This window comes from Eubalaena glacialis, chromosome 3 (genome assembly GCF_028564815.1).
Source record: "Eubalaena glacialis isolate mEubGla1 chromosome 3, mEubGla1.1.hap2.+ XY, whole genome shotgun sequence".
Lineage (NCBI taxonomy): Eukaryota > Metazoa > Chordata > Mammalia > Artiodactyla > Balaenidae > Eubalaena > Eubalaena glacialis.
This window is the reverse complement of record NC_083718.1, coordinates 59,445,805-59,468,471: the sequence shown is the minus strand read 5'-3', so window position 1 is coordinate 59,468,471 and position 22,667 is coordinate 59,445,805. Positions and strand designations below refer to the sequence as shown.

The following is a 22,667-nucleotide window of genomic DNA, read 5'->3' as shown; positions in this document are numbered from 1 at the left end:
TCATTAATTAATTTTATTGAGATATAATTGACACACAGTAAAATGTGCAGATCTTATGTGTACAGTTTGATCATTTAAGACAATTGTACACCCTCATGTAATAAACACCCCAGTCAAGAGAAACAAAGGACATTTCCATCAACACAGCAAGGTGCCTCCCGCTGCTTTCTATTCAAGTCCCTCATGTCTCTCCCTTCCACCTCCTGCTGCCCAGCAATGCCAGGCAACAACTGTTCTAACTTTTATCAGCACAGATGCATTTTTCATCTTTTAAATCTTCATATAGATGGAATAATAAAGTATGCAGTGTTTTGTGTCTAGCTTCTTTTCTCAATACAATGTTTTTGAAATCGTCTATTTTATCATGTGTATCAATAGTTCATTATTTGTTATTGCTCAGTAGTATTCCACTGCATGAATATACCGCAATGTGTATTTATTCCCCTATTGATGAACATTTGGGTTATTTCTGGTTTGCGTCCACAATGAATAAGCTGCTTTGAACATTCCTGTGCTAATCTTTCTTTTTTTAATAGATCTTTTTCTTAAAAAAATAAATTTTTTTATTCATATTTTTGGCTGCATTGGGTCTTCGTTGCTGTGTGCAGGCTTTCTCTAGTTGCAGCGAGCTGGGGTTACTCTTCATTGTGGTGTGCGGGCTTCTCATTGCAGTAGCTTCTCTTCTTGTGGAGAATGGGCTCTAGGCCATCAGTAGTTGTGGCACGCAGGCTCAGTAGTTGTGGCTCACGAGCTTAGTTGCTCTGCGGCATGTGGGATCTTCGCGGACCAGGGCTCAAACCTGTGTCCCCTGCATTGGCAGGTGTATTCTTAACCACTGTGCCATGAGGAGAGTCCCTTTAATAGACCTTTACTGGAGTATAATTGCTTCACAATACCGTGTTACTTTCTGTTGCACAACAAAGTGAATCAGCCATATGCATAGACATGTCCCTATATTCCCTTCCTCTTGAGAGTCCCCCCCATCCTCCCTATCCCACCCCTCTAGGTCATTGCAAAGCACCGAGCCGATCTCCCTGTGCTATGCTGCTGCTTCCCACCAGCCAACTATTTTACATTCAGTAGTATATATATGTCGATGCTACTCTCACTTCGCGCCAGCTTCGCCCTCCCACCCCATGTCATCAAGTCCATTCTCTATGTTTACCTCTTTATTCCTGCCCTGCAACTAGGTTCATCAGTAACATTTTTTTCTTTTTAGATTCCATATATATGTGTTAGCATACGGTATTTGTTTTTCTCTTTCTGACTTACTTCACTCTGTATGACAGACTCTAGGTCCATCCACCTCACTACAAATAACTCAGTTTCGTTTCTTTTTATGGCTGAGTAATATTCCATTGTATGTATGTGCCACATCTTCTTTATCCATTCATCTGTTGATGGACATTTAGGTTGGTTCCACATCCTGGCTATTGTAAATAGTGCTGCAATGAACATTGTGGTGCATGTCTCTCTCTTTTTTTTGTTTTTTTTAACATCTTTATTGGAGTATAATTGCTTTACAGTGTTGTGTTAGTTTCTGCTGTATAAAAAAGTGAATCAGCTATACGTATACATATATCCCCATATCCCCTCCCTCTTGCATCTACCTCCCACCCCCCCATCCCACCCCTCTAGGTGGTCACAAAGCACCGAGATGATCTCCCTGTGCTATGCGGCTGCTTCCTACTAGCTATCTATTTTACATTTGGTAGTGTATATATGTCCATGCCACTCTCTCACTTCATCCCAGCTTACCCTTCCCCCTCCCCCTGTCCTCAAGTCCATTCTCTATGTGTGTGTCTTTACTCCTGTCCTGCCCTTAGAGTCTTCAGAACCTTTTTTTTTTTTTTTGTAGATTCCATATATATGTGTTGGCATATGGTATTTGTTTTTCTCTTTCTGACTTACTTCACTCTGTATGACAGACTCTAGGTCCATCCACCTCATTACAGATAACTCAATTTCGTTTCTTTTTATGGCTGAGTAATATTCCATTGTATATATGTGCCACATCTTCTTTATCCATTCATCTGTCAGTGGACACGTAGGTTGCTTCCATGTCCTGGCTATTGTAAATAGTGCTGCAATGAATATTGTGGTGCATGACTCTTTTTGATTTATGGTTTTCTCAGGGTGTATGTCCAGTAGTGGGATTGCTGGGTCATATGGTAGTTCTATGTTTAGTTTTTTAAGGAACCACCATACTGTTTTCCATAGTGGCTGTATCAATTTACATTCCCACCAACAGTGCAAGAGAGTTCCCTTTTCTCCACACCCTCTCCAGCATTTATTGTTTGTAGATTTTTCAATGATGACTGTTCTGACAGGTGTGAGGTGATACCTCATTGTAGTTTTGATTTGCATTTCTGTAATAATTAGTGATGTTGAGCACCCCTTTATGTGTTTGCTGGCACTCTGTATATCTTCTTTGGAGAAATGTCTATTTAGATCTTCTGCCCATTTTTGAATTGGGTTGTTTGTTTTTTTATATTGAGCTCCATGAACTGTTTGTATATTTTGGAGATTAATCCTTTGTCAGTTGCTTTGTTTGCAAATATATTCTCCCATTCTGAGGGTTGTCTTTTTGTCTTCTTTATGGTTTACTTTGCTGTGCAGAAGCATTTAAGTTTCATTAGGTCCCATTTGTTTATTTTTGTGTTTATTGCCATTTCTCTAGGAGGTGGGTCAAAAAGGAACTTGCTGTGATTTATGTCATAGAGTGTTCTGCCTATGATTTCCTCTGAGAGATTTATAGTGTCTGGCCACACATTTCAGTCTTTAATCCATTTGGAGTTTATTTTTGTGTATGGTGTTAGGGAGTGTTCTAATTTCATTCTTTTACATGTAGCTGTCCAGTTTTCCCAGCACCACTTACTGAAAAGGCTGTCTTTTCTCCATTGTATATTCTTATCTCCTTTATCAAAGATAAGGGGACCATATGTGTGTGGGTTTATCTCTGGGCTTTCTGTCCTGTTCCATTGATCTATATTTCTGTTTTTGTGCCAGTACCATACTGTCTTGATTACTGTAGCTTTGTACTATAGTCTGAAGTCAGGGAGGCTGATTCCTGCAGCTCCTTTCTTCTTTCTGAAGATTGCTTTGGCTATTTGGAGTCTTTTGTGTTTCCATACAAATTGTGAAATTTTTTGTTCTAGTTCTGTGAAAAATGCCATTGGTAGTTTGATAGAGATTGCGTTGAATCTGTAGATTGCTTTGGGTAGTATAGTTATTTTCACAATGTTGATTCTTCCAATCCAAGAACATGGTATATCTCTCTGTCTGTTTGTATCATCTTTAATTTCTTTCATCAGTGTCTTATAGTTTTCTGCATACAGGTCTTTTGTCTCCTTAGATAGGTTTATTCCTAGGTATTTTATTCTTTTTGTTGCAGTGGTAAATGGGAAGTGTTTCCGTAATTTGTCTTTCAGATTTTTCATCATTAGTGTATAGGAATGCAAGAGACTTCTGTGCATTAATTTTGTATCCTGCTACTTTACCAGATTCATTAATTAGCTCTGGTAGTTTTCTGGAAGCATCTTTAGGATTCTCTATGTATAGTATCATGTCATCTGCAAACAGTGACAGTTTTACTTCTTCTTTTCTGATTTGCATTCCTTTTATTTCTTTTTTTTTCTCTGATTGCTGTGGCTAAAACTTGCAAAACTATATGGAATAATAGCAGTGAGAGTGGGCAACGTTGTCTTGTTCCTGATCTTAGTGGAAATGGTTTCAGTTTTTCACCACTGAGAATGATGTTGGCTGTGGGTTTGTCATATATGGCCTTTATTATGTTGAGGAAAGTTCCCTCTATGCCTACTTTCTGGAGGGTTTTTAGCATAAATGGGTGTTGAATTTTGTCAAAAGCTTTCTCTGCATCTGTTGAGATGATCATATGTTTTTTATTCTTCAGTTTGTTAATATGTTTTATCACATTGATTGATTTGAGTATATTGAAGAATCCTTGCATTCCTGGGATAAACCCCACTTGATCATGGTGTATGATCCTTTTAATGTGCTGTTGGATTCTGTTTGCTAGTATTTTGTTGAGGATTTTTGCATCTATGTTCACCAGTGATATTGCCCTGTAGTTTCCTTTCTTTGTGACATCTTTGTCTGGTTTTGGTATCAGGGTGATGGTGGCCTCTTAGAATGAGTTTGGGAGTGTTCATCCCTCTGCTATATTTTGGAAGAGTTTGAGAAGGCTAGGTGTTAGCTCTTCTCTAAATGTGTGATAGAATTTGCCTGTGAAGCCATCTGGTCCTGGGCTTTTGTTTGTTGGAAGACTTTTAATCACAGTTTCAATTTCAGTGCTTGTCACTGGTCTGTTTAAATTTTCTATTTCTTTCTGGTTCAGTCTCAGAAGGTTGTGCTTTTCTAAGAATTTGTCCATTTCTTCCAGGTAGTCTATTGTATTGGCATATAGTTGCTTGTAGTAATCTCTCATGGTCCTTTGTATTTCTGCAGTGTCAGTTGTTACTTCTCCTTTTACATTTCTAATTTGTTGATCTGAGTCTTCTCCCTTTTTTTCTTGATGAATCTGGCTAATGGTTTATCAATTTTGTTTATCATCTCAAAGAACCAGCTTTTTGTTTTATTGATCGTAGCTATCATTTCCTTCATTTCTTTTTCTTTTATTTCTGATCTGATCTTTATGATTTCTTTCCTTCTGCTAACTCTGGAATTTTTTTGTTCTTTGTTCTCTAATTGCTTTAGTTGTAAGGTTAGGTTGTTTATTTGAGATTTTTCTTGTTTCTTGAGATAGGATTGTATTGCTGTAAACTTCCCCTTAGAACTGCTTTTGCTGCCTCCCATAGGTTTTGGGTCGTCGTGTTTTCGTTGTCATTTGTTTCTAGATATTTTTTGATTTCCTCTTTGATTTCTTCAGTGATCTCTTGGTTATTTAGTAGCATATTGTTTAGCCTCCATGTGTTTGTATTTTTTTACAGTTTTTTTCCTGTAATTGATATCTAGTTTCACAGCATTGTGGTCAGAAAAGGTACTTGATAGGATTTCAATTTTCTTACATTTACCAAGGCTTGGTTTGTGACCCAAGATATGATCTATCCTAGAGAATGTTCCATGAGCGCTTGAGAAGGAAGTGTATTCTGTTGTTTTTGGATGGAATGTCTTATAAATATCAATTGATTTTCTTCTCAGCCACGCCGAAGTTGTGTGTGCAGTCTGTTTTGACGCCAGGACCCCCTAAGAGATGTTGATGTTGGGCACCGACGGTGGCGAGGGATTCGTGGTGAATGTCTGGGGCTTGTCTTGGTCTTGCTTGCCCAACGAAGTGCAGCAGTTTTTTTCTGACTGCAAAATTCAAAATGGGGCTCAAGGTATTCGTTTCATCTACACCAGAGAAGGCAGACCGAGTGGCGAGGATTTAGTTGAACTTGAATCAGAAGATGAAGTCAAATTGGCCCTGAGAAAAGACAGAGAAACTATGGGACACAGATATGTTGAAGTATTCAAGTCAAACAACGTTGAAATGGATTGGGTGTTGAAGCGTACTGGTCCAAATAGTCCTGACACAGCTAATGATGGCTTTGTACGGCTTAGAGGACTCCCCTTTGGATGTAGCAAGGAAGAAATTGTTCAGTTCTTCTCAGGGTTGGAAATTGTGCCAAATGGGATAACATTGCCGGTGGACTTCCAGGGGAGAAGTATGGGGGAGGCCTTCGTGCAGTTTGCTTCACAGGAAATAGCTGAAAAGGCTCTAAAGAAACACAAGGAAAGAATAGGGCACAGGTATATTGAAATCTTTAAGAGCAGTTGAGCACTATGATCCACCACGAAAACTTATGGCCATGCAGTGGCCAGGTCCCTGTGACAGACCTGGGGCTGGTAGAGGGTATAACAGCATTGGAAGAGGAGCTGGCTTTGAAAGGATGAGGCGTAGTGCTTATGGTGGAGGTTATGGAGGCTATGATAATTATAATGTCTATAATGATGGCTATGGATTTGGGTCAGATAGATTTGGAAGAGACCTCAATTATTGTTTTTCAGGAATGTCAGATCACAGATATGGGGATGGTGGCTCTACTTTCCAGAACACAACAGGGCACTGTGTACACGTGCGGGGATTACCTTACAGAACTACCGAGAATGACATTTTTGGTGTCTGCCCCCAGTGGCTAAAGTTGGTTCAGTGGGTTGTGTAGGCTTCCTGGTGGAGGGGACTAGTGCCTGTGTTCTGGTGGATGAGTCTGGATCTTGTCTTTCTGGTGGGCAAGACCACGTCCAGTGGTGTGTTTTGGGGTGTCTGTGAACTTATTATGATTTTAGGCAGCCTCTCTGCTAATGGGTGGGATTGTGTTCCAGTCTTGCTAGTTATTTGGCATGGGGTGTCCAGCACTGGAGCTTGCTAGTCGTTGAGTGGAGCTGGGTCTTAGCACTGAGATGGAGACCTCAGGGAGAGCTCTTGCCACTTGATATTACGTGGGGCCAGGAGTTCTCTGGTGGTCCAATGTCCTGAACTCGGCTCTCCCACCTTAGAGGCTCAGACCTGACACCCGGCTGGAGCACCAAGACCCTGTCATTCACATGGTGAATGTCAAGACCACTAATCTTCTCCCTGCCAACAACTCCAGAATGTCAGCAGCCAGAGTTTGATGCTCCAGTCAGGAGATTGAATGGGTCATCTCACCATTGCTGCCTCTCCAACAGGCTCAAGGATTCTCCTCTAAACACTTTGAAGAAGCAGTGCTGTCATCCAATGGGTTGGCAGGGGGGCAGTGGAGCTCCCACCAATAGATCCTGAGAGAACTGCAGTAATTTTCACCTGTTCCTCATCCTCCACCAGTGCTATGGTGCTGCCATAATACTTCCATACAAAGGCCCTGCGTTTCTCTTTTTGAATTATGGTTTTCTCTGGGTATATGCCCAGTAGTGGGATTGCTGGGTCATATGGTAGTTCTATTTTTAGTTTTTTAAGGACCCTCCATACTGTTTTCCATAGTGGTTGTATCAATTTACATTCCCATCAACAGTGTAGGAGGGTTCCCTTTTCACCACACCCTTTCCAGCATTTATTGTTTCTAGCTTTTTTGATAATGGCCATTCTGACTTGCGTGAGGTGATACCTCATTGTAGTTTTGATTTGCATTTCTCTAATAATTAGTGATGTTGAGCATCTTTTTATGTGCCTCTTGGCCATCTGCGTGTCTTCCTTGGTGAAATGCCTATTTAGGTCTTCTGCGCATTTTTACCTGGATTGTTTGTTTTTTTGATGTTGAGCTCCATGAGCTGTTTGTATATTTTGGAGATTAATCCTTTGTCTGTTGTTTCATTTGCAAATATATCCTCCCATTCTGAGGGTTATCTTTTCATCTTGTTTACGGTTTCCTTTGCTGTGCAAAAGCTTTTAAGTTTCATTAAGGCCATTTGTTTATTTTTGTTTTTATTTCTGTTACTCTAGGAGGTGGGTCAAAAAATATCTTGCTGTGGCTTATGTCAAAGAGTGCTTTTCCTATGTTTTCCTCTAAAAGTTTTATAGTGTCTGGTCTTACATTTAAGTCTTTAATCCATTTGGAGTTTATTTTTGTGTATGGTGTTAGGTAGTGTTCTAATTTCATTCTTTTACATGTAGCTGTTCAGTTTTCCCAGCATCACTTATCGAAGAGGCTGTCTTTTCTCCATTGTATGTTCTTGCCTCCTTTGTCATAAATTAGGTGCCCATATGTGCGTGGGTTTATCTCTGGGCATTCTATCCTGTACGATTGATCTATATTTCTGTTTTTGTGCCAGTACCATACTGTCTTGATTACTGTAGCTTTGTGGTATAGTTTGAAGTCAGGGAGCCTGATTCCTCCAACTTTGTTTTTCTTTCTCAAGATTGCTTTGAATATTCGGGGTCTTTTGTGTTTCCATACGAATTGTAAGATTTTTTTTGTCCTAAATCTGTGAAGAATGCCATTGGTAGTTTGATAGGGATTGCACTGAATCTGTAGATTGCTTTGGGTAGTATAGTTATTTTCACAATATTGATTCTTCCAATCCAAGAACATGGTATATTTCTCCATCTGTTTATGTCATCTTTCATTTCTTTTTTAAAAAATAAATTTATTTATTTATTTATTTTTGGCTGTGTTGGGTCTTCGTTGCTGCATGTGGGCTTTCTCTAGTTGCGGTGAGCAGGAGCTACTCTTTGTTGCGGTGTGTGGGCTTCTCACTGCGGTGGCTTCTCTTGTTGTGGGGCACAGGCTGCAGACACATGGGCTTCAGTAGTTGCAGTGTGTGGGCTCAGTAGTTTTGGCTTGTGGGCTCTAGGGCTCAGGCTCAGTAGTTGTGGTGCATGGACTTAGTTGCTCCATGACATGTGGGATCTTCCCAGACCATGTCCCCTGCATTGACAGGCGGATTCTTAACCACTGCGCCACCAGAGAAGTCCTCTTTGATTTCTTTCATAAGTGTTTTATAGTTTTCTGAGTACAAGTCTTTCACCTCCTTAGGTAGGTTTATTCCTAGGTATTTCATTCTTTTTGTTGCAATGGTAAATGGGAGTGTTTCCTTAATTTCTTTTTCTGATTTTTCATTGTTTGTGCATAGGAATGCCAGAGATTTCAGTGCATTAATTTTGTATCCTGCAACTTTGCCAAATTCATTGATTAGTTCTAGTCATTTTTTGGTGGCATCTTTAGGAATTTCTGTGTACAGTATCATGTCATCAGCAAATAGTGACAGCTTTACTTCTTCTTTTTCAATTTGTATTCCTTTTATTTCTTTTTCTTCTCTGATTGCTGTGGCTAGGACCTCCAAAACTATGTTGAATAAGAGTGGCGAGAGTGGGGACTTCCCTGGTGGCACAGTGGTTAAGAATCCTCCTGCCAATGCAGGGGACATGGGTTTAAACCCTGGTCTGGGAAGATCCCACATGCCAGGGAACAACTAAGCCCTTGTGCCACAACTACTGAGCCTGTGCTCTTGAGCCACAACTACTGAGCCAACATGCCACAACTACCAAAGCCCATGCCCCTAGAGCCTGTGCTCTGCAACAAGATAAGCCACCGCAATGAGAAGCCTGTGCACCGCAACAAACAGTAGCCCCTGCTGGCCGCAACTAGAGAAAGCCTGCACGCAGCAACAAAGACCTAGTGCAGCCAAAAATAAAAATAAATAAATAAATTTACTAAAAAAAAAAAAAGTGTGGCGAGAGTGGACATCCTTGTCTTGTTCCTGATCCTAGTGGAAATGCTTTCAGTTTATCACCACTGAGTGTGATGCTTGCTGTGGGTTTGTCATATATGGCCTTTATTATGTTAAGGAGGTTCCCTCTATGCCCATTTTTGGGAGACTTTTTATCAAAAAGCAGTGTTGAGTTTTGGCAAAACTTTTTCTGCATGTATTGAGATGATCATATGGTTTTTATTCCTTAGTTTGTTGATGTGGTGTATCACATTGATTGATCTGCGTATACTGAGGAATCCTTGCATCCCTGGGATAAATCCCACTTGATCATGGTGTATGATCCTTTTAATGTGCTGTTGGATTCTGTTGCTAGTATTTTGTTCACGATTTTTGCATCTATGTTCATCAGTGATATTGGTGTATAATTTTCTTTTTTTGTGATATCTTTTTCTGGTTTTGGTATCAGGGTGATGGTGGCTTCGTAGAAGGAATTTGGGAGTGTTTCTCCCTCTGAAATTTTTTGGAAGAGTTTGAGAAGGATGGGTGTTAGCTCTTCTCTAAATGTTTGATAGAATTCACCTGTGAAGCCATCTGGTCCTGGACTTTTGTTGGTTGGAAAATTTTTAATTATGGTTTCAATTTCAATACTTGTGATATGTCTGTTTATATTTTCTAATTCTTCCTGGTTCAGTATTGGAAAACTGCACGTTTCCAAGAATTCGTTCATTTCTTCATGGTTGTCCATTTTATTGGCATATAGGTGTTTGTAGTAGTCTCTTATAATCCTTTGTATTTCTACAGTGTAAGTTGTGGTTTCTCCTTTTTCATTTCAAATTTTATTGATTTGCGTCCTCTCCTTTTTTTTTGCTTGATGAGTCTGGCTAAGGGTTTATCAATTTTGTTTATCTTCTCAAAGAACCAGCTTTTAGTTTTATTGAGCTTTGCTACTGTTTTCTTAGTTTCTATTTCATTTATTTCTGCTCTGATCTTTATGATTTCTTTCCTTCTACTGACTTTGGATTTTCTTTGTTATTCTTTCTCTAGTTGTTTTTTTTTAACATCTTTATTGGAGTATAATTGCTTTACAATGGTGTGTTAGTTTCTGCTTTATAACAAAGTGAATCAGTTATACATATACATATGTTCCCATATCTCTTCCCTCTTGCACCTCCCTCCCTCCCACCGTCCCTATCCCACCCCTCTAGGTGGTCACAAAGCACCGAGCTGATCTCCCTGTGCTATGCGGCTGCTTCCCACTAGCTATCTATTTTATATTTGGTAGTATATATATGTCCATGCCACTCTCTCACCCTGTCACATCTTACCCCTCCCCCTCCCCATATCCTCAAGTCCATTCTCTCGTAGGTCTGTGTCTTTATTCCCGTCTTGCCACTAGGTTCTTCATGACCTTTTTTTTTTTTTTTCCCCTTAGATTCCATATATATGTGTTAGCATACTGTATTGGTTTTTCTCTTTCTGACTTACTTCGCTCTGTATGACAGACTCTAACTCCATCCACCTCACTACAAATACCTCCATTTCGTTTCTTTTTATGACTGAGTAATATTCCATTGTATATATGTGCCACATCTTCTTTATCCATTCATCCGATGATGGACACTTAGGTTGCTTCCATGTCCTGGCTGTTGTAAATAGAGCTGCAATGAACATTGTGGTACATGACTCTTTTTGAAGTATGGTTTTCTCAGGGCATATGCAAAGTAGTGGGATTGCTGGGTTGTATGGTAGTTCTATTTTTAGTTTTTTAAGGAACCTCCGTACTGTTCTCCATAGTGGCTGTATCAATTTACATTTCCACCAACAGTGCAAGAGTGTTCCCTTTTCCCCACACCTAGTGTTAGATTGTTTATTTTAGATTTTTTTTGTTTCTTGAGGTGAGATGGAATTGCTATACACTTCCCTCTTAGAACTGCTTTTGCTGTGTCCCAGAAGTTTTGGGTCATCGTGTTTTCATTGTCATTTGTTTCTATGTATTTTTCTTTGATTTCTTCAGTGATCTCTTGGTTATTTACTAGCGCACATTTTAGCTTCCATGTATTTGTGTTTTTTATAGTTTTTTTTCTGTAATTGATTTCCAATCTCATAGTGTTGTGGTCAGAAAAGATGCTATATGCAATTTCAATTTTCTTAAATTTTCCAAGGCTTGCTTTGTGACCCAAGATATGATCTATCCTGGAGAATGTTCCATGTGCACTTGAGAAGAAAGTGTATTCTGCCACTTTTGGGTGGAATGTTCTACAAATATCAATTAGATTTATCTGGTCTATTATGTCATTTAAAGCTTGTGTTTCCTGATTTATTTTCTGTTTGGATGATCTGTCCATTGGTGTAAGTGGGGTGTTAAAGTCCCCTACTATTATTGTGTTACTGTCGATTTCTCCTTTCCTGGTTGTTAGCATTTGCCTTATGTATTGAGGTGCTCCTATGCTGGGTGCATAAACATTTATAACTGTTATATCTTCTTCTTGGATTGATCCTTTGATCATTATGTAGTGTCCCTCCTTATCTCTTTTTTTTTTTTAATAATTTTTCTTTTATTTATTTATGTATTTATTTTTGGCTGTGTTGGGTCTTCGTTTCTGTGCGAGGGCTTTCTCTAGTTGTGGCAAGTGGGGGCCACTCTTCATCGCGGTGCGCAGGCCTCTCACTATCGTGGCCTCTCTTGTTGTGGAGCACAGGCTCCAGACGCGCAGGCTCAGTGATTGTGGCTCACGGGCGTAGTTGCTCCGCGGCATGTGGGATCTTCCCAGACCAGGGCTTGAACCCGTGTCCCCTGCATTGGCAGGCAGATTCTCAACCACTGCGCCACCAGGGAAGCCCCCTCCTTATCTCTTGTAACAGTCTTTATTTTAAAGTCTATTTTATCTGATACAAGTATTGCTACCCCAGCTTTCTTTTGATTTCCATTTGCATGGAATATCTTTTTCCATCCCTTCACTTTCAGTCTGTATGTGTCCCTAGGTCTGAAGTGGGTCTCTTGTAGACAGCATATATACGAGTCTTGTTTTTGTATCCATTCAGCCAGTCTGTGTCTTTTGGTTGGGGCATTTAATCGATTTCCATTCAAGGTCATTATCAATATGTATGTTCCTGCTACCATTTTCTTAATCGTTCTGGGTTTGTTTTTGTGGGTCTTTTTCTTCCCTTGTGTTTCCCACTTAGAGAAGTTTCTTTAGCATTTGTTGTAAAGCTGGTTTGGTGGTGCTGAATTCTCTTAGCTTTTGCTTGTCTGAAAAGCTTTTGATTTCTCCATCGAATCTGAATGAGATCCTTGCTGGGTAGAGTAATCTTGGTTGTAGGTTTTTCCCTTTCATCACTTTAAGTATATCCTGCCACTCCTTTCTGGTCTGCAGCGTTTCCACTGAGAAATCAGCTGGTAATCTTATGGGCATTCCTTTGTATGTTATTTTTTGTTTCTCCTTTGCTGCTTTTAATATTTTTTCTTTGAATTTAATTTTTGTTAGTTTGATTAATATATGTCTTGGTGTGCTTTTCCTAGGGTTTATCCTGTATGGGACTCTCTGTGCTTCCTGGATTTGGGTGACTATTTCCTTTCCCATGTGAGGGAAGTTTTCAACTATAGTCTCTTCAAATATTTTCTCAGACCCTTTCATTTTCCTCTTCTTCTTCTAGGACCCCTATAATTTGAATGTTGGTGCATTTAGTGTTGTCCCAGAGGTCTCTGAGATTGACTTCAATTCTTTTCATTCTTTTCTCTTTATTCTGCTCCTTGGCAGTTATTTACACCATTTTGTCTTCCAGTTCACTTATTCGTTCTTCTGCCTCAGTTATTCTGTTATTGATTCCTTCTAGCATATTTTTCATTTCAGTTATTGTGTTTTTCGTCTCTGTTTGTTTGTTTCTTCATTCTTCTAGATCTTGTTAAACATTTCTTGTATTTTCTCAATTCGTGCCTCCATTCTGTTTCCGAAATTCTGTATCATCTTTACTATCATTACTCTGAATTCTTTTTCAGGTAGATTGCCTATTTCCTTTTCATTTATTTGGTCTTGTAGGTTTTTACCTTGCTCCTCATCTGTGACATATTTTTTTGCTGTCCCTTTTTTTTGAGTGGGATTGTTTTCCTGTTTTACTGGTTGTTTGGCCTGAGGCTTCCAACGCTGGAGTTTGTAGGCTATTGTGTAGAGCTGGGTCTTGGTGCTGAGAAGAGGAACTCTGTGAGACCTCAGTCCGATGAATATTTCCTGGGGTCTGAGGTTCTCTGTTAATCCAGTGGTTCAGACTCAGAGCTCCCACCACAGGAGTTTCCGCCTGACCCCAGGCTCTTGAACCAAGATCCCACAAGCCGCATGGGGTGGCAAAAAGTAAAAAGAAGAGAGAGAAGAATAACAAAATAAAAAATAAAATTAGACCAGGAAACTAACAGATATGTTAGAAAGAATGTAAAAATAAAAATATAGATGAATCAACAACCAGAAGGTACATCAGTACCACAATAGTAAAAAATTGGAAGAGGGAAAAGAAAAAAAAAAAAGGGAGGGAGGGAAGGGCTTGGCTGTGGAGAGTGGGGCCTAAGCAAGGGTGAGGTTTGGGCGGTGGGTGGGGCCTATGCTTAGGACTCACAGGGCTGAAAAAGGCCCTGGGGGCTGTGGCGGGTGGGCCTTAGGCTCAAGGAACAGAAGGGGCCCAGGTGTGCCCCCACCCCTGGTCTCAGAGGGCAGGGCACCTCACCTGGGAGCTCAGCAGGCTCCCTGGGCCTGAGTGGGTGGAGCAATCGCCCTCTGCTCCTCTCCCTCTCCTCCTGGAGGACCCCTCCCGCCTGCCTCTCCTGATGTCTGCTAATCTTTTTGACAACTGTTTTTTAACTCAAAGATCTATACATTGGGACAGATCTTTTCCCTGAGAGGCAGATTCATATACCCAGTTGCCTACTTGAATGATTTCTAGGTTCCTCAAATCAAAATGTCCCCAACTGAACTATCCCCCTAACCTGATCCTTCTCCAATATCTCCCCTCTCAGCAGCAGCATAACTATCCACCCAATAGCCCCTGCTAGAAACTACTAGTCAGTCTTAACTCCTCCTCTCCCTTTTCTGCAGTGTCTAATCATTCATCATGTCCTATTTTTTAAAAATTAATTAATTAATTATTTATTTATTTATGGCTGCGTTGCGGGGGCTACTCTTCGTTGCGGTGCGCTGGCTTCTCATTGCAGTGGCTTCTCTTGTTGCGGAGCACGGGCTCTAGGTGCACAGGCTTCAGTAGTTGTGGCACGCGGGCTCAGTAGTTGTGGCTCGTGGGCTCTCAAGAGCAGGCTCAGTAGTTGTGGAGCATGGGCTTAGTTGCTCTGTGGCATGTGGGATTTTCCTGAACCAGGGCTCAAACCCGTGTCCCCTGCATTGGCAGGTGGATTTTTAACCACTGCGCCACCAGGGAAGTCCCACCATATCCTATTGATTGTCTCCTAAATGTCTTTTTTTTGTAAATATCTTTTGAATCTACCCACATACCTACGCTACAGTACAATCCATTATCTACATACAAGAAATTTTTTCCTGAATTTTTTCAAATCAGATTTTCTCAAATCTGATCATCTATTTCCTGTTAAACTTTTCTATAATATTTTGACTTACCTTTAGGATAAAAGCCAACCCCCTTAGCGTGGTTTGCCGTCATTCACCAGGCCCAGACTATCTTTCTAGCCTGGTCTCCAAGTTCCAGCTACAGTGAACTTGTTTTTCTTTTTAGGTCACGCTGCACGGCTTGTGGGATCTTAGTTCCCTGACCAGGGATTGAACCCACAGCCTTGGCAGTGAAAGCACAGTGTCTTAACCACTGGACCGCCAGGAAATTCCCAAACATATTTCTATTCCTCAAATGTCCTGTATTGCTTCTGAGGCTTATAAGAGCTCTTCAGTTTGTCTAGAACACTCTCTCCCCTCCTTTTGTTTGCCTGGCTAATTCTTAGCAACCTTTTAGGTCTCAGTTAAGAATTTCATTTCTGATTTATCCTCTTTGACCCCTAAAATAGGCTAGTTCCCTGTACTATATGCTTCATAGCACACATTGATGATTATAATTACTTGTTGAATTTTCTTTATTTCCCACTAACTCCTGGACAACAGTTTTGTTCACTGTTGTATTTCCAACGCTTATCACATAGTAATGGCTCAATAAATACTTGTTAAATGAATGAATGAATGAATGATGTTTAATGGGCTTTAATGTCCACTGCCCATATTTTATAGCACAACTTCCTCATTTGGAACTCTTATTTTGATTTCTTTCATAATTAGTTGAATATATACTTAAGATTTCCTTAAAGAAGCGAACATGAATGGTATTCTTATTCTGAAGTCTCTCATTTTTCTCTTGCCATTACACATGAACACATTGGCTCACACTTGGTTCATACTTACACAATAGCTTGGATTTCAAATTGTATCCCTGCAAATTTGTTACAAAGTCTGTTCCAGTGGAAGCTCTAAATGAGGACTACCAGATTTTTGGTCATTTATAAGTAATCTGTTTTAGTCTGCCTAATGCCTATAAAATCCTTGTTATCTAATTTTTTTTTCCCAAGGTATGTCTAGATGTGAGTCTTTTTCCATTAATTTCATTAATTTATTTTTACGTCTTCTGTTAGGTCTGGACATTTTTATTCATTTTGTCTTTGATTTACTCTTACTTCTGTCCAAATTCTTTTGGGTTACTCTTCAGACATACTCATAATTCTCAGTTTGGGTTTTATCTCATCTTCTCTTCTTTTGTCCTTCTGAATATGTTTTGGACAGGCCATAACTTCTTGCTTTCTTATTGAGGATGTCAAACAGTTTTCTAAATGAAAATCACTTTCAGAGATAAGTAAAACTCTGAATCTTCTGGACTATATTCATTTTCCTTTTTCTATATTATTTTTTATATCTCTCTTGGGTGAGAAAAGGGCTTGGGTATCTGATATGGACCAGGGTTCCCAGGATTTGAGGCAAGTTGTATGCCAGTAGGCAGGGCTGGCCACTAGCTGTGGATAGGGAGCAAAAGGTAACCCAAGTCTAAGAGCTTTGCAGTCTTGAGAAGCAGACAATAATCTGAAATATGAAATCTGTGGGGTAAGGTGAACCAAGAACTGGATCTTTTTCAAAGATTGTCAGGCAAGATTGACCTTAGTTAGTAGGTGCTGGAGACAAAGCCAGGAATGCTAACCTGAGGAAATAAAACACATGAACATGTGATAGCTTTTCATAGTGCTAGATTTGGTGGAAATTATTAAGACCTTAAGTCAGTTTGGACAGTTTTCTCCGCTCTTTATTTTCTCATCTACAGGCAGTATACCCTTCGTATGCCCAGGAGGAAGTATGGATTTCCTTTGGCTCTACTCTTAGATCTTTAGCTAGAGGTCAGATTAGTATGCCCATGTCCAGGGTAGCCCCAGTGTTTCTTCTTACCTTACTCTGCTATACTTCGATAGGACATTGTGGTCCAAATGTTACTGCCTGAGGGATAGGAACTAACTGATTCTCTGACAAAACAAACCAATGGAATTCATGATCTGCTATCAGCTCAGAAAACAGTGTGACCAGCACTCTGTCTGTAGACTTTGTTCATAGGGACAAATCTGCCAGGCCACAATGGACCACTACCTGCTTCTCCATTCCCACTCCATCCTTTCCCAATGAACTTTGGAAGTCGCAGTCTTCAGAAATACACAGAAAGATGCTAGCCTCTGACAGTACTATAACCAAAAAGCATGATTTGGGATTTTGTAGGCAAAAGAGGGCTGATTGCTCAGTTTGCAGCTCTGTATGGATCCTGGCTTTCTGAGTGACCAAGCCAACAATGGGGGAAGGATGCTCAGACATCCTACCTTTTTTCAGAGGGTTGGATCTGCTCTGAATCATGAAGCAGACTATGGGTGGGCCACCGAATGTTTTTCTGAATTCAACTCCATTGGCCTCATAAATCAGGATAATTCCTCTTGGCAATCAGCAACCTGTCAGTCTTCATGTTCTGCACTGGTATACATTTTATCATTTTTCTTTGTCTTTTAATGTAGGCAGCAGTTGGGAGAGGCTGAGTCAGGGGCTGCCAAATAACACTTAAAACTAGAAATGTCTCATTGATTTTTATTACAATTGCATCAGTCTGTTCTCATTCCATCGAGCCTCTGATTGCGGGATTTCCCAGGGCACAGTCTTTGGCTGGCTGTTCAGTCTGCATTCTCCTTCAGAGGATTAATGCTCTCTTACACCTCTACATCTGATACCTGATGACTCTCAAACTGCTGCCTCTAGTCCTGTCTTCTCACCTAAATTGTGATTCTTTATTTTCTGATTAAAAGACATTTCTACTTGTCCACTTCACAAAATTCTTATGTCCCTGAAGGATATACTTCTACCCTAATTATTAAAACTGCTAAACTAGCAGAACCCAAAGTCATGGCGACAGGAAAGAAACACTTTGTGAAAGGGTCATTGGTTAAACACACACATACGTGTGTGTGTGTGTGTGCGTGTGTGTGTGTGTGTATATATATATATATATATATATATATATATATTTTTTTTTTTTTTTTTTTGCCACACTGCGCGGCTTGTGGGATCTTAGTTCCCCAACCAGGGTTCAAATCCAAGCCCTTGGCAGTGAAAGCATGGCATCCTAACCATTGGACTACCAGGGAATTCCCAGGGCATCATATATTAATCAAAGGTTTAGAGAATTTATTTCATCCTGCAGGACCATACCATCTTCACATCTCAATATAGCATGATCCCCCAGTTGGCAATGTAACTGAGTTTTTAATAGCCATGTCACTGTTCTATAAGATCAGTACCAACTGCTTCTGAGTGATGGGATGCAAGACAAGACCTGTAAATCCAATGGATATCATACTGTTGACTTACAGAGCTCTTTTGTCTGCAGCAGTGTTATATGGAACATTCATACCATATAAAATGTTTTCAGTTGCACGGAGCAGAGTATCCACTAAGTTATAGTTCTTGAAGTTTTTCTCACAGGGAGGTACTTCTTTCACACTGCTCTTCAGGGTTCACCTAAATGGAGCTGAATGTCACAGACGTCCTTTTAGGGCAAGAGCTACCACATCGTACAGAGCTTTCTATAAACTTTGTTAGATTTTTTTTCTCCCCCTCTGCAGGCAAGTGATCAGAAGCAAATAACCATGAGGCCACAGAAGTGGGATGTGGGAGGTATGGCAGTGAAGTCAGAAACATCATGCTGGGAGTGTGAACCACCTATTCGTATAACTTCCTTGTGACTTTGGGACCTGCTTGGGTATAGTTCTGTTTACATTGTTTCCACTTGATGATGGTGTGCTGATGCTTGACTTTATGTCTAGTTAGATAATATTAAGTTTATGATGAATACAGGTATCTCATGGGCATGCATTCAGTATCCACCAGGGATCAATATCTACTAAGGCTCAGTATAGCAAGCCACAGGCTGTTTCTTTAAAAAGTGACATATATATGTATATACATATATATTTTTATTGTATTTTATACAATATATTATATCTTGGATAATATATAATTTTTAATAAGAGAGCATAGATTTGTTTTGCTTTAAAGTCCTGGTATGATTCTCCTAACAAACTTTGGCACATTCTCTGTATAACATAATCAAATGCACTTTGAGCACCACTGGCACAGAACTACTTGCACTTTAGCGTCAATAAGTTGGGATATTTCCTCTAAAATGAACATCAGGTTGCTGCTCTACCTACCACTAAGAAAGAGACACAATGCTTGGCGAGCCCCCTCGGATTTTAGAGGCAACATATGCCACGTGAATATGCTGCTCTGACCCATTTTCGGGTTAACGCAAAAGGTTCTCAGCTTTGAGAGGGCTTCAAAGCAAGAGAAGTTTCTCTAGCTGATCAAGGCAGGTCCGGGAGCTGTATGGAGATGATGGAAAGTTCTCGTAGGGGAATCAAAATGGAGGCATCCTATATTTTGGGAGAAAAACTACACTCTTTTTGGCAAGTAGCTACTCTATTTTTGATAAGCAACTCTTGTTTTGATACTGGTCTCTTATAGAGACTGAATATCTGACCATAAGATACCAGGGGGCCATGAATTCTGAGGAGCCCTCCATAAACCAAGCCATAAAGTCTGATGTTCCCAGCAGCATTCCATCATCAAGAGAAAGTGGTTTATGTATGGCCATGAACAAGCAAAGTACAAGTAAGTGACATTTACAGCATCTTTTCTGCTGCTTTTTCCTCAGCCCATACCTAGGGCTTCATGTGGAATTCTCTATGATCATTCACTGAGGAGAAAAAAAATATCCCATCCTGGCTTACATATATTCACGTTTTACAACCAGAAGGCTTACAGTTCTATTCAGCCAGAAGAACAGATCAGAGGCTTAATTTTGTACAAATTGAGTTTGAGACATGTATTATTCATCCAAGTGGTGATGTCTTCAGTTGGATACATGAGTCTGGATTTTAGGGAGTAGGATCAGGCTGCAGCTCCATTTAGAGGTGATCCTGAAAGGAAGTGGAAGAGAGAACCCCTCCTACCCCCATCAATTAAATTTTAAGCAGGTCATTGCATTGTTCACTTGGCTTAGAAAAAGAGGTGACAAGGTAAATATGTACACTGATTCATGGACAATAGCTAATAGTTTTGATGAACGGTCAGAGACTTGGAAGTAAAATAAGTGAAGAGTGGCTTACAAAGAGTTTTAGAAAAGCAGTATGAGGGCACATTTCTCAGAATGGGCCCGGAATGTTAGAATATTTATGTCCCATGAGAATGCTCACTGAAGATGCCCACTTCAGAGGAAGATCTCAATAATCAGGTAGACAAAATGTCCAATACTATAGATGAAACACAGCCTCTTTTCCCATCCAACCAAGTATTTGCTGAGTGAGCTCATAAACACCTAGATTCAGTAATTGTCAACATTGTGTTACATTTGCTTTATTTCTCTTTCAGTTGCACTATTCATATACACATACACACACTTTTTTTTTTTTTTTTTTGCTGTTCCTTTGAGGGTTAGTTGGAGACATCAAAACACATCCTTCCTAAATAATTCAACATGCATCAGTTATGATACATACACTATGTAACCACAATGCAATTTTCACATTCAGGATAATTCACATTGGTGTACATACCCAGCCTATTTTTAAATTTCCTCAAATGTCCCAATAATGTTTTTATAGCTGTTTAAAAAAATTTGACACAGCAGCCAATCTAGGAATATGCATCGCACTTAGTAGTCATGTCTCTTAACATTTTGAAGTCTAGAACAGTTCCCCAGCTTCTTTGTTTTTACTTTATAGCATTGATAGTTTTAAAGAGTCCATGCCAGTTGTTGATAAATATCTTCTAAATGAATGCATAATAGTCTCCTCAAAATGTTTTTGCTTCCTGTACCTACAGCTCTGAGCTCTGATTATTTATTAGTCTGAGAAAGCAAGAGAAGAATGCGTCTAGCAGGGAATACAATAGTAAATTAATCAAATTTGAAACTCAGACGCTTATCTGGTCATTTCAGGTCACTTTTAACACTGGTCCAATTGACCAAAAAAGGGGAATTATGATGGTTTATTGAGGTAATTGATTTGGCATATCGGGGAAAAAAGGATTGCTACTCCAAAATGGGGGCAGGAGTAGTATAGATGGAGACCAGGTGATCATTTGGAGCTCCTTCTGTTATTGACATATTCAGAGGTATAAGGTAATGGAAGACTACAGCAAATTATACAGGCAGGACCACCAAAGGTTCAGATCTTTCAGGTATGAAGGATGAGTATCTGGTGAATATCTGGCTAAAAGCAATGAGAATGTGCAGTCTTCCTTTAAGAAGGAAGTTCATAAATATCTCCTATGCTCTCATGACCATTTTCAGGAAGAAGAACTGTAGCATAATCTGTATTTTCTCCCCGGCTGTGTCACATCAGAGAAAGAGTCAAAGGTTTCATAATGACTTTTTAAAAAAAATTTTTATTTATTTATTTAATTTTGCCTGTGTTGGGTCTTCGTTGCTGTGCACAGGGTTTCTCTAGTTGCGGCAAGTGGGGGACTACTCTTCGTTGTGGTGCAAGAGTTTCTCACTGTGGTGGCTCCTCTTGTTGCAGAGCACGGGCTCTAGGTGCGCAGGCTTTGGTAGTTGTGGCTCGTGGGCTCTAGAGCGCAGGCTCAGTAGTTCTGGTGTCTGGGCTTAGTTGCTCTGTGGCATGTGGGATCTTCCCGGACCAGGGCTCGAACCCGTGTCTCCTGCGTTGGCAGGTGGATTCTTAACCACTGCGCCACCAGGGAAGTCCTTCATAATGACTTTTTGACTCTACATCATCTGGCTCCTTCTGATCTCATATTCTATTACTCTCACCATCACCGGTTTTCTTCCTCAGGGCTTCAGTGCTTGCTGTTCCCCTTGTCTCAATTTTTCTTCCCCACATACCTGCATAACTCATATCTTATCTCATCTCATCATCTCTTTTAGGTCTTTATTCAATGTCAACTTCTCAACAAGGCCATCTTTGGTTACCCTGTCTAAATCTGCAACTCTATTGCTCTTCCATATATTTCCTTCCCCCACCCCCCATTTTATTTTTCTTCTCATCACTATCTAAACGATATTTATTGCCTGTCACTCCTAATAGAAAGTTTGTTCACAGCTGTAACTCCAGTGTATAGAAGAGTGCACATGGTAAGTATTCAATAAACAATTGTTGGGACTTCTCTGGTGGTCCAGTGGTTAAGACTTCACTTTCCAATGCAGGGGGTGCAGGTTTGATCCCTGGTTCGGGAGCTAAGATCCCACACGCCTCGGGGCCAAAAAACCAAAACATAAAACAGAAGCAATATTGTAACAAATTCAATAAAGACTTTAAAAATGGTCCACATCAAAAAAAATCTTTTTTTAAAAAATGAACAATTGTTGAGTTAAGTAATAAAGTATATATTTATCTTTTAAAATTATTTAAAAATATTTTCTCTCTGTTTCCGCACTATTTTATATTGGATGTGTAGTTGGTGTCTGTCTTTATAAGTTAGTCTAGAGGTCACAGAATACTGTGATGGGATAATGATAGGATTAAAGGAACAATAGACATTACTCAGGAACTGTGGACTTGAAGTTGGATGAACTAATTCAATGGTTGGTAAACTTTTTCTGTAAATGGTCAGATAGGAAATATTTTTGGCTTTGTGAGACATACAGTCTCTTGCCACTGTTCAACTTTGACATTGCAGAACATAAGCAGCCACAGATTATGTGTAACAAATGGGAATGGCTGTGTTCCAATACAACTTTACTTACAAGAACAGCTTACAAAAAATTGTTTACCACCCCCTGCACCAACTGATGATGTCCCCATTTTGGGGAGATGGAGAACACGTTTTCAGTTGTTGAAGGATATATTGCAGTATGTTGAGCAGAAGTAGTTAGTGGTATAAGGATGGGAAGAAGTATGTTTGCGTCTGTTGGGCAGTTACAAGAGTGAATTGCAGTGACATTTGCCTTTTTCTTTTTGGCTGCCTAGTATTTGAAGCTCTTTTGTATATATACGGGGCTTCCAT

General features: G+C 39.9%; 1 protein-coding gene across 1 annotated transcript in view; it reads left to right on the top strand.

The window, feature by feature from the left end:
• Nucleotides 1-5,212: 5,212 nt before the first annotated feature.
• Nucleotides 5,213-22,667, top strand: part of LOC133087006 (heterogeneous nuclear ribonucleoprotein H-like) — a 49,909-nt gene continuing 32,454 nt past the window's right edge. The window contains 4 exon segments of the mRNA XM_061183783.1: nt 5,213-5,775; nt 5,777-6,122; nt 18,266-18,317; nt 19,167-19,313. Coding sequence (XP_061039766.1) covers nt 5,213-5,775; nt 5,777-6,122; nt 18,266-18,317; nt 19,167-19,313 — 1,108 coding nt within the window.